At 42.9% G+C, this 15,282-nt stretch overlaps 1 protein-coding gene across 2 annotated transcripts in view; it reads left to right on the top strand.

The window, feature by feature from the left end:
- UNC5C (unc-5 netrin receptor C) overlaps positions 1-15,282 on the top strand; it is a 257,762-nt gene that overhangs the window by 157,868 nt on the left and 84,612 nt on the right. For both annotated transcript variants that reach the window (XM_051617618.1, XM_051617619.1), the window contains exon 2: positions 7,410-7,631. In XM_051617618.1, coding sequence (XP_051473578.1) covers positions 7,410-7,631 — 222 coding nt within the window. The remainder of the gene's footprint in view (positions 1-7,409; positions 7,632-15,282) is intronic.

The raw sequence follows: 15,282 nt of genomic DNA on the forward strand, positions 1-15,282 counted from the left end.
GGATGACTCACATGACTGGAGTGCTGCTATCAGTGGCTGCAAGCTCTTCAAAAGGCATAGGAAAGGAAGGAGAGGTGGTAGGATGGCCCTGTATGTTAGGGAGTGTTATGAATGTCTCAGACTTAATGGTAGTGTCAGTAGAGTTCAGTGTTCATGGGTACGAATCAGGGGGAAGGCCAACAAAGCAGACATCTTGGTAGGAGTCTGTTATAGACTGCCCAACCAGGATGAAAAGACAGATAAAATATTCTATAGGCATCTGAGGGAAGTTTCTTGATTGCTTGCCCTTGTTCTTGTCAGGGACTTCAACTTCTCAGATGTCTGCTGGAAGCATAATACAGCAGAGAGGGAGCATTCCCAGAGGTTCCTAGAGTGTGTACAGGATAACTTCCTGACACAGTTGGTGAGGGAGCCAACCAGGGAAGGCACCCTGCTGGAGCTGCTGTGGAGAATGTGACAGCTGGAGATCATCTTGGGCATAGCCATCACAAAATGATAGAGTTCTCTACTCTTGAAGGAGTAAGGAGGAGGGTCAGCAGGACTGCCACCTTGAACTTCCAGAAGGCAGACTTTGACCTCTTTCAGAGACTCCTTGACAAAGTCCCTTGGGAGACTGTCCTGAAGGGTAAAGGAGTCCAGCAGGCCTGGACTTTATTAAAGAAGGAAGTCTTAAAGGCTCAGAAGCAGGCCATCCCCCTGTGCTGAATGACAAGCACATTGGGTGCTTGTCCCCAGTGGTGGGAAAGACGACTGGCCTGGCTAAATAAAGAGATCTGACTGCCACTCAGGCTAAAAAGGAGAGTTTATGGCCTTTGGAAAGAGGGTGAGACAACTCGGGAGGACTACAAAGATGTTGTGAGGCTATGTAGGGAGAAACTTAGAAGGGCCAAAGCCTAACTTGAAATCAGTCTGGCTGCAGCTGTCAAAGATGATAAAAAATGTTTCTAGAATCATAGAATCCTAGGGGTTGGAAGGGACCTTGAAAGATCATCTAGTCCAACCCCCCCTGCCAGAGCAGGGTCACCTAGAGTACATCACACAGGAAGGCGTCCAGGCGGGTTTTGAATGTCCCCAGCGAAGGAGACTCCACAACCTCTCTGGGCAGCCTGTTCCAGTGCTCTGTCACTCTCACAGTAAAAAAATTTTTTCTGATATTCACCTTAAACCTCCTATGCTCCAATTTGTATCTATTACTCCTTGTCCTATCACTGGTCATCACTGAAAAAAGCTTAACTCCATCTTGACACTCACCCTTTACGTATTTGTAAACATTGATGAGGTCACCCCTCAGCCTCCTTTTCTCCAAACTAAAGAGACCCAGCTCCCTCAGCCTTTCCTCGTAAGGGAGATGTTCCATTCCCTTAATCATCTTTGTGGCTCTGCGCTGGACTCTTTCTAGCAGTTCCCTGTCCTTCCTGAACTGAGGGGCCCAGAACTGGACACAATACTCCAGATGCGGCCTCACCAATGCAGAATAGAGGGGGAGGAGAACCTCTCTTGACCTACTAACCACCCCCTTTCTAATGCACTCCAGGATGCCATTGGCCTTCTTAGCCACAAGGGCACACTGCTGGCTCATGGTCATCCTCCTGTCTACCAGGACCCCCAGGTCCCTTTCACCTACACTGCTCCCCAGCAGGTCAGCCCCCAACCTGTACTGGTACATGGCATTTTTCTTACCCACATGCAAAACTCCACACTTGTCCTTGTTGAACTTCATCAGGTTTTTCCCCGCCCAAGTCTCCAGCCTGTCTAGGTCTCTCTGAATGGCAGCACAGCCTTCTGGTGTGTCAGCCACTCCTCCCAGCTTGGTGTCATCAGCAAACTTGCTGAAGGTACATTCTGTACCCTCATCCAGGTCGTTGATGAAGATGTTGAACAACACCGGTCCCAGTACCGACCCCTGAGGGACTCCAGTAGTCACAGGCCTCCAACTAGATTCTGCCCCATTGACTACAACTCTCTGACTTCTTCCTTTCAACCAGTTCTTGATCCACCTCATTGCCTGATCATCAAACCCATACTTGATCAACTTATCTACAAGGATGCTGTGGGAGACGGTGTCAAATGCTTTAGTGAAATCAAGATAGACCACATCCACCGCTCTACCATCATCTACCCACCTAGTAATTTCCTCATAGAAGGCTATGAGGTTAGTCAAACATGACTTACCCTTGGTAAAAACATGTTGACTGCTCTTGATGACCCCCATGTCCTTGATATGCCTCAAGATAGTGCCAAGGACAAGTTGTTCCATCACCTTTCCAGGGATGGAGGTGAGGCTGACCGGTCTATAGTTACCCGGGTCTTCCTTCTTGCCCTTCTTGTAGACTGGAGTGACATTTGCTATCCTCCAGTCCTCAGGCACCTCTCCTGTTGCCCATGACTTACCGAAGATGATGGAGAGTGGCCTAGCAATGACCTCCGCCAGCTCCCTCAGCACCCTTGGATGCATTTCATCCGGACCCATCAATTTATGGATGTCCAGACTACTCAACTGATCCCTAACCCAATCCTCATCTACCTGGGCAAACTCCTCCTTTATCTTGACTTTTACTGGGGCTATATGAAACTGGGGCTCATGGGGAAAGCCTGCAGGAGTAAAGACAGAGGCAAAGAAGCACCTCTGTCACCAGGGCACCCACCTCATTCAGCAGTGGGCCTATATTGCCTCTGGTGTTAGTTTTGTTGGCTATGTATTTGAAAAAGCCCTTTCTATTGTCCTTAACCCGGCTTGCAAGGTTAAGTTCCAAGGAGGCCTTAGCTTTCCTAATTGCCTCCCTACATTCTCTGACAACAGTCCTATATTCCTCCCAAGTAACCAGCCCCTCCTTCCATGATCTATAGATTTTCCTCTTCCACTTGAGTTTGCCCAGCAGTTCCTTTTTTAACTACGCTGGTCTCCTACCTCCCTTACTAGATTTTCTACCCATTGGGACACACTGATCCTGTGCTTGCAAGAAGTGGTGCTTGAATGTTGACCAGCTATCTTGAGCCCCTTTACCTTCTAGTACTCTGTCCCATGGGACTTCCCTTAACAATTGATTGAGGAGGCCGAAATTTGCTCTGTGGAAGTCTAGGGTTCTGGTCCTGCTGGGTATTCTGTTCCTCCCACACAGGATCCTGAACTCCACCATCTCGTGGTCACTGCAGCCAAGGCTGCCATTGACCACCACTGCTTCAACAAGGCCCTCCTTGTTGGTGAGCACAAGATCCAGCAGCGCTCCTCTTCTCGTCGGCTTATCCACCATTTGCATTAAGAAGTTGTCATCAATGCACTGGAGGAACCTCCTAGACTGTGAAAGGCTGGCTGTATAAGTCTTCCAGCAGATATCGGGGTAGTTAAAATCTCCCATGAGGACCAAGGACTGTAATTGTGAGGCTGCTTTCAGCTGCCTGTAGAAAGCCTCATCAACTTCCTCATCTTGATCAGGAGGTCTGTAGTAGACCCCCACAACTGTATCACCCATACCACCCTGCCCTTTAATTCTTACCCACAGGCTTTCAACTTGCCCCTCATCAGCCCCTGCACAAAACTCGATACATTCTAGCTGCTCTCTCACATAAAGAGCAACTCCACCACCTCGCTTCACCGACCGATCTTTCCTAAAAAGCACATAGCCATCCATGGCCACATTCCAGTCGTGTGAGCTGTCCCACCATGTCTCTGTTATTGCTACCAGATCATAACCCTTAGACTGCACACAGACCTCTAACTCTTCCTGATTATTCCCCATGCTGCGTGCATTGGTGTACAGGCATTTCAGGAAGCAGGCAGAGCACACTGGTCGGACCAAATCCTCCTTAGACCACCTTCCTTCAGGCCCTGGTATGTTCCTCTTGGGCTTGTCCCTAACAGACCCAGTTTTCTCCCCTTCCCCCTTCACATCTAGTTTAAAGCTCTCTCAATGAGCCCTGCTAAGTCCTGCCCCAAAAGCCTTTTCCCCCTCTGGGACAGGTGCATCTCACCTGCCACCATCAGGCCAGGTGTCTCATATAGCAGCCCATGATCAAAAAAACCAAAGCCCTGACTTTGGCACCAGTCTTGTAGCCATTCATTCATCAGTAAACTCTTCCTGTTTACCTCTCCACCCATTCTTACAGGAGGCATGGAGGCAAACACAAATTCTACAAATACTATATTCTATAAATATATTAGCAACAAAAGAAGAACTAAGGAGAATCTCTTTCTTTTATTGTATGCGGGAGGAAACATAGTGATCAAGGGTGAAGAAAAGGCTGAGTTACTTGATGCTGTCTTTGCCTCAGTCTTTGGTAGTAGGACCAGTTGTTTGCTGGGTACCCAGTACCCAGAGCTGTAAGACAAGGATGGGGAACAAAATGAAGCCCCCATAATCGAAGAGGAGATGGTTAGTGACCTGCTGCACCCCTTAGACATACCTAAGTATATGGGGCCAGATGGGATACACCCCAAGGGTATTGACGGAGCTGGCAGAAGTGCTCACCAAGCCACTTTCCATCATTTACCAGCAGACTTACCTAACCAGGGAGGTCATACTTGACTGGAGATTGGCAAATGTAATCCCCATCTACAAGAAGCGGTGGAAGAAGGATTCAGGGAACTACAGGCCTGTTAGTCTGGGAGAGGTTATGGAGCAGATAATCCTGAGTACCATTATGCAGCACATGCAGCACAACCAGGCGATCAGGCCCAGCCAGCATGAGTTCATGAAAGGCAGATCCTGCTTGGCAAACCTAATCTTCTAAATAAGGTGACTCTCTCCAGCTACCTGAAAGGAGGTTGTAGTGAGCTGGAAGTTAGTCTCTTGTCCCTAGCAACAAGTGATAGGATGAGAGCAAATGGGCTCAAGTTGTGCCAGGGGTGGTTTAGACTGAACATTAGAAAAAAAATGTCCTTACTGAAAGGGTTGTCAGGCACTGGAACAGGCTACCCAGGGAAGTGATCAAGTCACCATCTCTGCAGGTATTCAAAAGACATGTAGATGTGGAGCTTAGGGACATGGTTTAGCACTGGACTCAGTAGAGTTAGGTTAACAGTTGGACTTGGTGATCTTAAAGGTCTTTTCCAACTAGAATGATTCTGACATTCTGTGAAAGTCAAAGCCCACACATGTTATCCAGGCTGATTAAAGAAATAATTTTTTAAACTCACCTTTTTTCTTTTCCACAGCTTGCTCATCCCTCCTTTTTGACTTTCTAGTTACATCTTTGATAAGATGCAGTTAATTGGTAAGACAGCATAAGTACTGTCTTTGATAATGTCCAGAAATCTAGTGGTGAATGTAAATACATTTGTTCTTCCAGTCACCAGAAATTAGTGAAGCAATACTTGTTTAATTATAAAACATATGTGTGCTTTTTTAGTTTCCATCTGTCTGCTTGCTGATTTGCAATTAAATGACCAGAAGAAAAAAATACGTCCTGTGGCAGTTCAGGGGAAATGATTCATCTCTAATGTTCCTGTGTTGTAGATACCTGTGGAGCAACGTGTGGGAGAGGGAAAGGGAGGGAGTGAGGAACGGGAGGAGATACAGACAGAAGGGAATGAGAAATGGTGAAAAGCCTCTTGCTTCTCTTCAAACATGTTTTGTTGTCAGGAAACCAAATGTGGACTCCCTTTAACTTATTGTAGCTCATCTTTCTGTTTGGAAAAAACTCAGGAGCAAAATAGAGCAAGGAAGAAATACCTAATGAGGAGATGAAATGGGATTGCAGAAAAAGGAGGCTGGTGTGGAATTGTTGTAGTATGTCACAGATTTTCCCTTTGATAGAAAAATGTCAGGCCTTATTTAGTGGCACTTTCTTCTGTAGTTGGACGAGTTTGCTTCTGTTAACTCTCAGGGAGTGATGTAGTAGTGAGTCAGTCCTGCTACTCTTTAGAAAATGAGACACCCAAAAGGGCATGAATATTTTTAAATTAATGTGAAGGGAAAAACAAACAAACAAAATTGTGAACATATGTTCTCTTCATAAATAGTTTAAGAGGTTCACAACTTCTTTTGCTGTGTAAGGTATTCCCATCACTGGTAAAGACATACAGTTTACTTCCATACAGCTACATGGGTGGTTACCATATTACCTTCTCCTCATCTCCTTCATCTGGTCCTGTTCTTTCATGTCTTTCTACAAAATCATTATCTGGAAGGAGAGCCTTTAATGTCTACTGTGATTCTGGACACAGCCTGCACAGGCATGTCTCAGGTATGGAGGTGGTAGCTGTCTGACATTTCATCTTCATGTCTTCAGGAAGACTGGCAGGGAGAAGGTAGTCAGCCTTCCGTATTTGTCATTTGATGTTCTGTGGTGTTTTATTGACCATCAGCAATGTCTGTCACTATGTATACTGATAACTGCTTTGGAGGGAAAAAGGGAGAGGTTGAATAAGGCCTGCAGGATGGTCAGCTTGCTGCTGGTGGATCTGTCACTAACTGGTGCCCCCCACACCTCTTGGGGCCTCTTGGATGTTCTTTGGCGCTGACTTCAGGTTGGGAGGTGGATGGGAAATGGGTTGTTCTCTGCTGAATTGATGCTTTCTGATGTGGGAGACTTCCTCTGCAGAAAAGGGCAGAGGGGCTTTAAAGGGGAGGTTGTGAAGAGGGAGGTAGAGAGAAAAGGAAGTAACGGTGTTAGGTCTTTTTAGTGTTGCCTTCTGCGCACTGGCTTCTTTTCCTCCTTCTCCAGCCTTCTTACGTCAATTTTGTTACTTACCAGCAACACCAGAGAGGTGCAGAGGTTCCTTAATTCAATAACGTGTCTGTGTCGGCCCAAAAATGTCACCATCTCACAGCTGCTCAGCTCCGTGTCCTAGCTCCTGGTTCCTCTCCATATTGAGGACTACATAAATCAATCAGTGTATTGCAAACAAAGTAAATAAAGCATGGCTTGGCACTTCCATCAGCAGTCTTAGCAAGAAACTCATATGTACAAAGTGGCATAGACTGGACTTGCTTTTAGTCTTTTGCCCTTAGAGCAGCTTTCAAATTGCTCATCTGAAATGAAAGACACTATTTCCCATTTGTACCAGCCTCAGCCAATACGAACTATGTGTGTGTCCGTGATTAAACAGGGTGATAAGTCTCTATTGAAAAGTGTGACCTTGAAGGCTCCAAAAGTTGCTATTATTTCTTTTTACGGTTTTGCAGGCAACTCTTCCAAGCACTAACATTGTGCTTTATTGCTCGTATTGCCAGTTATGGTAATGCACATATCCCTGTCACATCACACAGAAGAAAGAGAGCTCAGGACATAAAGAACAATTTATTCTGTTTTGAAAATAGTAATGCATTTAAGGCTCAGTCTAGGAATGCTCCTGAGATAACATTTTATTCAAAAAGTATGCTCCTTTTGAAATTTTCAGAAAGTGCTTGTAAGTCTTTGTCAGCTGAATTTTGGTTCTTTCATTTGTCCTTTTTGTCTCTTCTCTACAGACGATGATTTTTTTCATGAACTTCCAGAAACTTTCCCGTCTGATCCTCCAGAGCCATTGCCCCACTTCCTCATTGAACCCGAAGAGGCTTACATTGTGAAGAACAAGCCCGTGAATCTGTACTGCAAAGCGAGCCCAGCCACGCAGATCTATTTTAAATGCAACAGCGAATGGGTTCATCAGAAGGACCATGTGGTGGATGAAAGAGTAGATGAAACCTCTGGTGAGTGTGTTATGTCGTGGAGGGAAGATAATTAAAAAAACATTAATATCAAGCCCACCATTGTAATCCAGCAGTTATTTCATGTGGCAGCTACTTTTCTTCACCATTGATACAGCTGTGAATTGTGTGTCTGGCTTTACTGAACGTTAGCTGCTATAGTGCAGAGGTGGTGTCTGCATGCAGGTCAGTTAGTTAAACACGATTGTAGAGGACCTTGCCCAAGCTTGAAACAAAACAAAACAAAAAGCCCATGGGAGAGCTGTGCACAAACAAAATGGAATTGCTTTCCTTGCCAGGTCTATTCCCTGTTCACTTGTTCAGCATCAAAAGTGCTCAGTGGTTGCACTGTATCATAGTCTCAGACCTAGAACCACTTTCTCCCCAAAGTGCTGAAGAGCAATTGAGTTGTTCCTAGAACAATGATTTATTGGGGAAATTCAGGAAAAAAGGAGAAATTTGCTCAGCTCCTGACAAGAAAGAAGGAGAAAGCACACCTGGGCACAGTTAAGTGCAGTGTATTGATCCAGAGCTAGCACCTGTCGGTTATTTCATTGCACTTTCCTGCCTGCTTCATAGCACCTGTATGAAGGAGAACTACAGTAGTTTAGAGAGGAAAAGGAAAAAAAAACCCAAACGCAAGAGCCTCATCCTTCCTCAGTCAATAGCAGAAATTCCACTGACATTAATGGATGAAAAATAGGACCACATAAGACCACAAAAAACAAACAAACAAAAAAAACCCCAAAAGCAAACAAGACAACAACAGCAAAAAAAACCCAACCAACTTGATAAACCAACATTAAGCAAATATATGATTGTTCCTATTTGAGAAGACTGGTAATCAATAGAATTTGTGTCACATGCAGGAGAGAAGTGGGACTTCTTGCTATTTTGATGACTCTTGAGAAATGACAGGATACCAAGGAAAAAAGGTACCTTTCATTTGGGAATTACACCATCACTTGGTCTAATTACATAGAAAAATAACTTCACCAGATGTCTTGGAAGTCTCTTGTGAACTGGGTTTTATTTGTTTCAGCTCGTTTATTTGCACAGAGATCAAAAGCATAAGCTTTTAATGGTACTGTTGTGCTCTCAGCTTGAAAAAGAGAAGGTGGGTCTAGGAGGAAAGGCGATAGAAAAATTCTGCATTACACTCTGGGCATATTTATTTGTTTTTAAGAATTGACTTTTCCAACAATTTGACTGCAGCAGAAAAATTATAAGAAAGAAATTTGTGTTACTTAATGCATCTTCAATTCTCTTCATCCATGGGAGTCCATTGGAATGAAGTAGGACAAGCAGGAGAGCAGCTATCACTGTGTTGTTTTTTAAGCTTTTATTAACATCAGCATTCAGAAATATGAAAATAATTCATTATGGGTGAAGTCTTCAGCTACAGGTGAAAAATTCATTTTTTTTCCCCCTCAAAAAACTCATTGTAGAAAAACTTAATCATGCTGTAAAGCAAATTGCATTCTACAAATGTAGTGATGCATCTGAATATATTTAGAGGACAAATGATTTGCATAACAAACAGCAGCAAGTATATGCAAACGAAACCCATATCCAATTAGAGATTAACATAATCTACTCGAGTTTGTGGGGGGAGGAGGGTGTCAAAAGCTGCACACATAGATTATTAGCACAAGAGCCACCAACACAGACACATTAATAGCTTGTTAAAATGAAACTGTCATCAGAACCTAAATTTGTCAGTCAACCTGGTTGTTGCCAAAAAGTTGGTTACTGCATGTCACGGTTGTCAGTGTTTATGCGCCTTCCTGTAAGCAGGCTGAGAATCTAGGGCTCACAGCATGTAGTTAGCATAGAAAATTGTAAACAATGTATTTAAGGTAGGGGTTAAAAAAATATCTTCTTCAAAGCAATAGAAGCCCAGGAAAATATATCCACTGCAGGTGAGAAAAAGTTGCAGGAGACAGTGACTGTGAGGATTCATTCTGGTGCTTTAAGAAGGAGACTTGGCAGCTTGCACCAGTCAGGCTGGCAAAGCACTTTTGAGGCTATTTGGGTTTCTTCTCCTATTTTTGGTGAGCTAGTGCAGTTGTTGTAACCTAGGGCACATCAGTAGTGATTGAGCTGCACAGAGGGCAGCGTAAGGATGGCAGCCCAAGCCTATGCTGCTGCAGGCTTCAAATTGCAGTTAGAGAGGCTGGGGGAGTTGTCAACAAACCAGGTTAGGTCTAGACTTTCCACGGCTAACCTGGGCCTTAAAGGGATCTCAGTTACCCAGTGATTCAGCTGGATCAGTTGCATAATCCAAGCAACTGAAAACTGCACTCGTTTTTCTTTCCTGATATTTATTCCTTAAGGTCTGTTCTGCCTAAATAAGATGAAGAGCACCATGCTGATGCTGTCTTCTGCTGCCCTTTTTAAACCAGGCTTTCTCTTTCGTTTCTTTATGTAGAAAAACTAAGCAAAGGAAAGCAAGAGAAACAGTAAAATACAAGAGAGAAAAAATGTAAAGGTCAATTATGCTTTCTTTTGCAAAAGGACGGGTGAGAAGAGAGTAAAATACAGGTGTGACGCTAGTGGTACAACATCTTGGGATTGTAGATGATGCATGAAGGAGAGAAATAGATTTTGATTTGCAAAAGATTATGTGTTCATGGGCTTTGAGTCTGTACCCAGGAATGAGTTCTGTGTAGAAATGATGAACTATTCTTATAAGGCAAATTTGGTTCTGTTATTGATAAAACCAGGGACAACAGCACAGCAATAGCAGTGGAACTAGAGATAGAATGAGAGTGCAGCTGAGCTTTCAATGAAGAGAGCTGCTAAATAAAAATATATTAGGATGTTTAATTTTTAAGAGGGGAAAATAAAATATGTATGTATTTTTGCTTTCTATATTTTTTTTTCTTTGTAACAGAGAGGAGGTACAAAATAAGAATTATATACTCTTTTCACTGTGTGGTATTTTTAAACAGTAGGTAAAGAATTGCTGTGAAGAACATGCACAGGGACTCTGTGGGAGTTGTTGCCTTCTGGTTGGAGAGAATAACAGTAACGGTGACAGGGTGTTCTAGTACCACTTTGTATAATTAAATTAGCCTGAAAAGAGAGCCTTGCAAAAAAAAAAAAAATTCCAGTGATAGAGCCTAAAAAGCCAGAAGCTTTACACAGAAGATCATTACATTATTCTTTTTTAGTCCTCAGACTTGCTGGAGTTTTTATTTTATGGAAAAAGCTAAGCATTTTCATAAAGAAGTCAAATAGATGCTTTGAAAATCTTTAGTGCATATATTTGACTTTCCTGTGTACATGAAATACAAGGCAGAGCATGATCTTTTTCATGTTTTTATTAGCATGTTTTCCCATTAGTGTGGTAAAATATATGAAAATAATAAGAACACTGGTTTTAAAAAAACAAAGATGAAAGTTGTTTTGAGGAAGCACATTTGATTTTATGACCGACTGTCATAAAAGATAACAGTAATGAAAGTATAAGGAACCCTGCAGAACTGATGCTTTCAGGGGCAAGAAAATTCCATTGTTCCAGGGCAGGAAGCTCAATAGCATCAATAATTGTTGGAGAAACTGTGCGCATTTTTCAAATCACCGTACCTCTGAAAACTGTTACGGCAAAAGATTTTGTTTGTGTGCTTTTTATAGAGAAATCTTTTCAGACACACACACCAATTCTGCAGTGGTGGGACAGTTGTGGATGCATAGAAACTCAGTGTCCTGTGCCCCTTTCACTTGTCCAGAGGGATTAAATGCTTATAAATCACAACTCCCATCCCAGTGATGTACAACAGAGAAAACTCAGGAGTATAGGGACCTTGTTTCTGTCTTCGCAATTTGGATATGCATAGTAATAGTTCATCCATGACTGTTAAGGTGAAATGATCTGTAAAACAACCCCTCTTGCCCTCTGCAGTGCCAGTGACACATTCTTCTTCTCTCTCCTTCAAGCAAGGAGAAAACAGTATTTTGGGCTCTTCTAAGTGCTAATTAAATAGACATATTGGGCAATTCAGCCAGCATTATTGTTTGCCTACACTTTCTGTCTTCTTTTGCTGGGATGTATCGGGAGAGGAGGGCTCGGGATGACCTCCTCTGTGTTCCCAAATAGCAGCAAGACAGAATAAGGACTCTTGAGCCTAGCCTGAGGCCCCAGCTAATGCAAAATGAACAGAGATGTTCTGTGCAATCTCAGAGGAAAGGCAAACTGAGGGTGGCTCTGTTAAGGAGCAGGTGAAATCATCATTCTTTTTTCCCATATCGTTCCTTCAGAAGCAGGCTCTCAGGGGACCTGCTGTCCCCTAGAAGCATCCTTGATGCCACCCAGCCTTCAGCCAGGAGGACAGGTGGCTCCAAGAATTTGCCCCTGAGCTGTCCCTCAACTCTATGCCTCCCCAAAAATCAACAAAAACAATAGAGTTAGAATCTCTTTGAGAATAAGATCTTCATCTGATTAAGAGGGTTTGTTGAACTGCGCTTTTCAGACAGAAATCTCAGACTTCTCTGTTTCAGTTGCTTTATATAGCCCCCACTGTGATTCCTGTGCTTACCTCCCATCATTACCATTCCCCATTAATAAAGTATTTTTGGATGACTTGCAGATTTGATGAAGGGAGATGGGGCTTTTGACATAGAGTTAGCATTGATCTGGCGAGTAGGAGGTTGTTACCTTAAGCAATGGGTTTGGCAGCCCGTTGAGGGAGTAACTACACAGCTAGCTAAGTCTTTAATAGATCACCCTCTCAACAGGAAGATCAAAGATTGACATCTGCCCTTTTGCCTTTAAAACAGCTCTTACAAGATACTGCAGCCAAGACAGCAGTAAGGAAACCTCCAGAGCAACTATCTCTGCACTTCTGGACCCATGTATAGAGGCAGCAAAATCACTTGCAGCACACAATGCTCTATCACTTTATCTTCCTCTCTGTGTGTACATCTCATGAAAACCGTTTATTTTGGTGTTTGTGATACCACATTTTGGAAGGCTGCATTGTCATAATGACAAAAACCCCACCAGCTTGTTCAGATGTTGTTTAGGGTGGGACTTCTGACCACACAGCAAAGAACAGCATGTAGCCTATCATTTTGAGCAGTTGTGATCGTTTGTCTTAGGATTCTTTACAAATATGAAAAACTATTGGTACTTTTAAAATACGGCACTTTGTTAAATCCCAATGTTGAAGAACTTAATTTGGGAGCCCAAATGTGAAATTAAGGTGCCCCCATCCCCATGTAAACACAGCTCAGGGGGAGGAGAGTAGAGGGCTACCATTTTACTTCTTTTCTTTGACCCATAGATCTTCCTTTGCTTACTGCTCTTTTCCCTCTCTGCACATCTTCCTCCCTTAATCTCTTTTTACTGCTTCTTCACCTGTTGTAGCCTCCTATTTCTCTGTATTATTTTTCAGGAGTCCAAAAGATAAAGAAAAAAAAATTTTTTTTCTGGACGAATGTAACCAGTTTTCCTATTAACTTCACTAAAGAGATGACAGGTGATGCTAAATGCTGTAGTTATACTTAGCCTGCAATATTTCGACTCTCTGGGGTAGAATACCTTGGGGTTATGTTAGGAAGGGTAGCCACATATCATAAATAAGGGTTGTTTTCATTCCACTGTTGTCGCAAGTAATTTTATTTTCTGCTTATCATTGTATCAAATACATTCCAAACATCAAGCAACGTAAAGCCAATTTTTAGCTCTGCTCCTTCACTGCTTTGTCCTAATCCAACTCATTTCAGGGAAATTTAAAAATGTGTCTGTGTATCTCTTCCCAAATTCTTCTCTTAATAGTTTTGAGATGTGGGTTAGGATGGATACTACAGTCCATGTTCTTTAGTTATTCGAAGCATTTCCCCATTTTGGAAGGATGGTGTAAGTGAAACGTTTATATGTATGGTCTGAAAGGCTGCAGCTGGTGCAGAAAGGAGCAGATAACTCTCTTTCTCCAAATAAATGTCATTCTGCAGGGAAATACAGGTTGTACACTTTTTTTCTTATTTGACAGTTAGGATGTAGCCATTTTAGATGTTACTCGGGTCATCTTCTCTCTTGTCTGTCGCTCCCCATGGCCTGGCAGGCAGCTCATGTCCATCACTGCTGCAAGAGAAATTCTGTCTTCTTGCAGTATAGGTCTTCAAAATTAGCTGCTGGGAATGTGGTCCCCAGCATGCTCAGATCCAGGGAATACCCGACAACAAAGCTGCTGCAGACATATTTTACAAGCAGACAAGGTTTCCACTTCTATCTTGAGTAACTGGTATATTTTGATGGAAAAAGCTAATTTGGAAGCTTCAGAAGCAACACACATGCAGAGGCAGAGAATCATCATTTTCTAGGATATAAATTCAAAATGGTTGTTACTTTTATTGAACTTAGTGGAGAAATCACTGAGGTCAGTTCTGAGTTACAGAAGGAAAATAATCTTTTTATATACAGAATAAGAACACTGGGCCAGATATTTGCTTCCGGAGGGAAATCTGCTTATAAGCAATCTAAAACCATCCCCCTAAGCCCAGGAAGATTATCTTTTTGTATAAAAGCCTGCAAAAGACTGTGGGGTTTTTTAGTTTAGGCTCCACTGAGCATAGTACTCACTTGTAATGCATATATTAACATATTTCTTATTTAATAAAATTGTTGTATATGGGGGTTTTGCCCCTGTAAGTCTTTGTGGAAAGCTTCATCTAGCCCTTACACCTAGATACCTTCTTTACATGTTCACAGCCATTGACACCTACCTGTTCTTCTGCTGGTGCTGTGTCTTCCAGAAGGTCTTTTCCCTGCACAGGTGCATGCCAGCCACCTTTACAGGCAGCAGCCATGAACCTTGCAAACTCTCTGCCCTCATGCTGGTAAGCTGACTGAGGCAGGCCCTTTTAGCCTCACTGCTGGCTTTTTCCTTCAGGATATTCAGGGATGCTAACAGAGAGGCCCAGAGGGAGCTACTCATCCTGCAAGTTAATCCTTCTCACACTCTTCCTGCGAGTGGTAATGGGTCCGTGGGAACGGTCATTTGCCTATTCCAAATTTTCTGTGGATTCACCATGTATCTCTGTGCAAATCACTCAGTATCTCTTGCTTTGAGACCAAAAGATAAAAGCTTTAGGGTATTAATTAATTTCTTATTGCAGCATGAAATTCCTATCTGCAGCTGTTTGCCTAATTGTTCTGAAGGTTTCCTGTGGGCTTCTAGAAAAACAAATCTGAAACAGGAAATGAAATTATTTAAAATAATAAGAAGAGGAATATCGATGCTTAGTGTATTAATCTGAAGCATTTGATATTTGATATCTGCATATTTCCAGCCTACACCTTTTTTTCCTTCGTTACACACTCGTAATGCCATTGATTCCCCAATTACACCTTCAGCTTTGCTTTTACACCACCCACCATTGCTTCAGACTAGCCACAGCTTTTCAAGTCAATGCTTCCTTTTTCCATCTGTGTCCTCTGGTTTCTTTGGAGCTAAACACCCTTTGTGTGGGATCTGGAGCCCCAATGGTGGAGGCTGTCTCACACCTGAAAGGCCAATAAATGTCAGTTTGTAATCAAGTCCCGAAGGTAAGTCTCCATCCTGCGTCCACTGGCCTGAATGTAAAACAACTATTTTTTGGGTACAGGAATGGTGGAAAAGAAAAGCAGAGGTGCTTGGGTGCTGTTTAA

This window comes from Apus apus, chromosome 4, assembly GCF_020740795.1.
Source record: "Apus apus isolate bApuApu2 chromosome 4, bApuApu2.pri.cur, whole genome shotgun sequence".
Classification (NCBI taxonomy): domain Eukaryota; kingdom Metazoa; phylum Chordata; class Aves; order Apodiformes; family Apodidae; genus Apus; species Apus apus.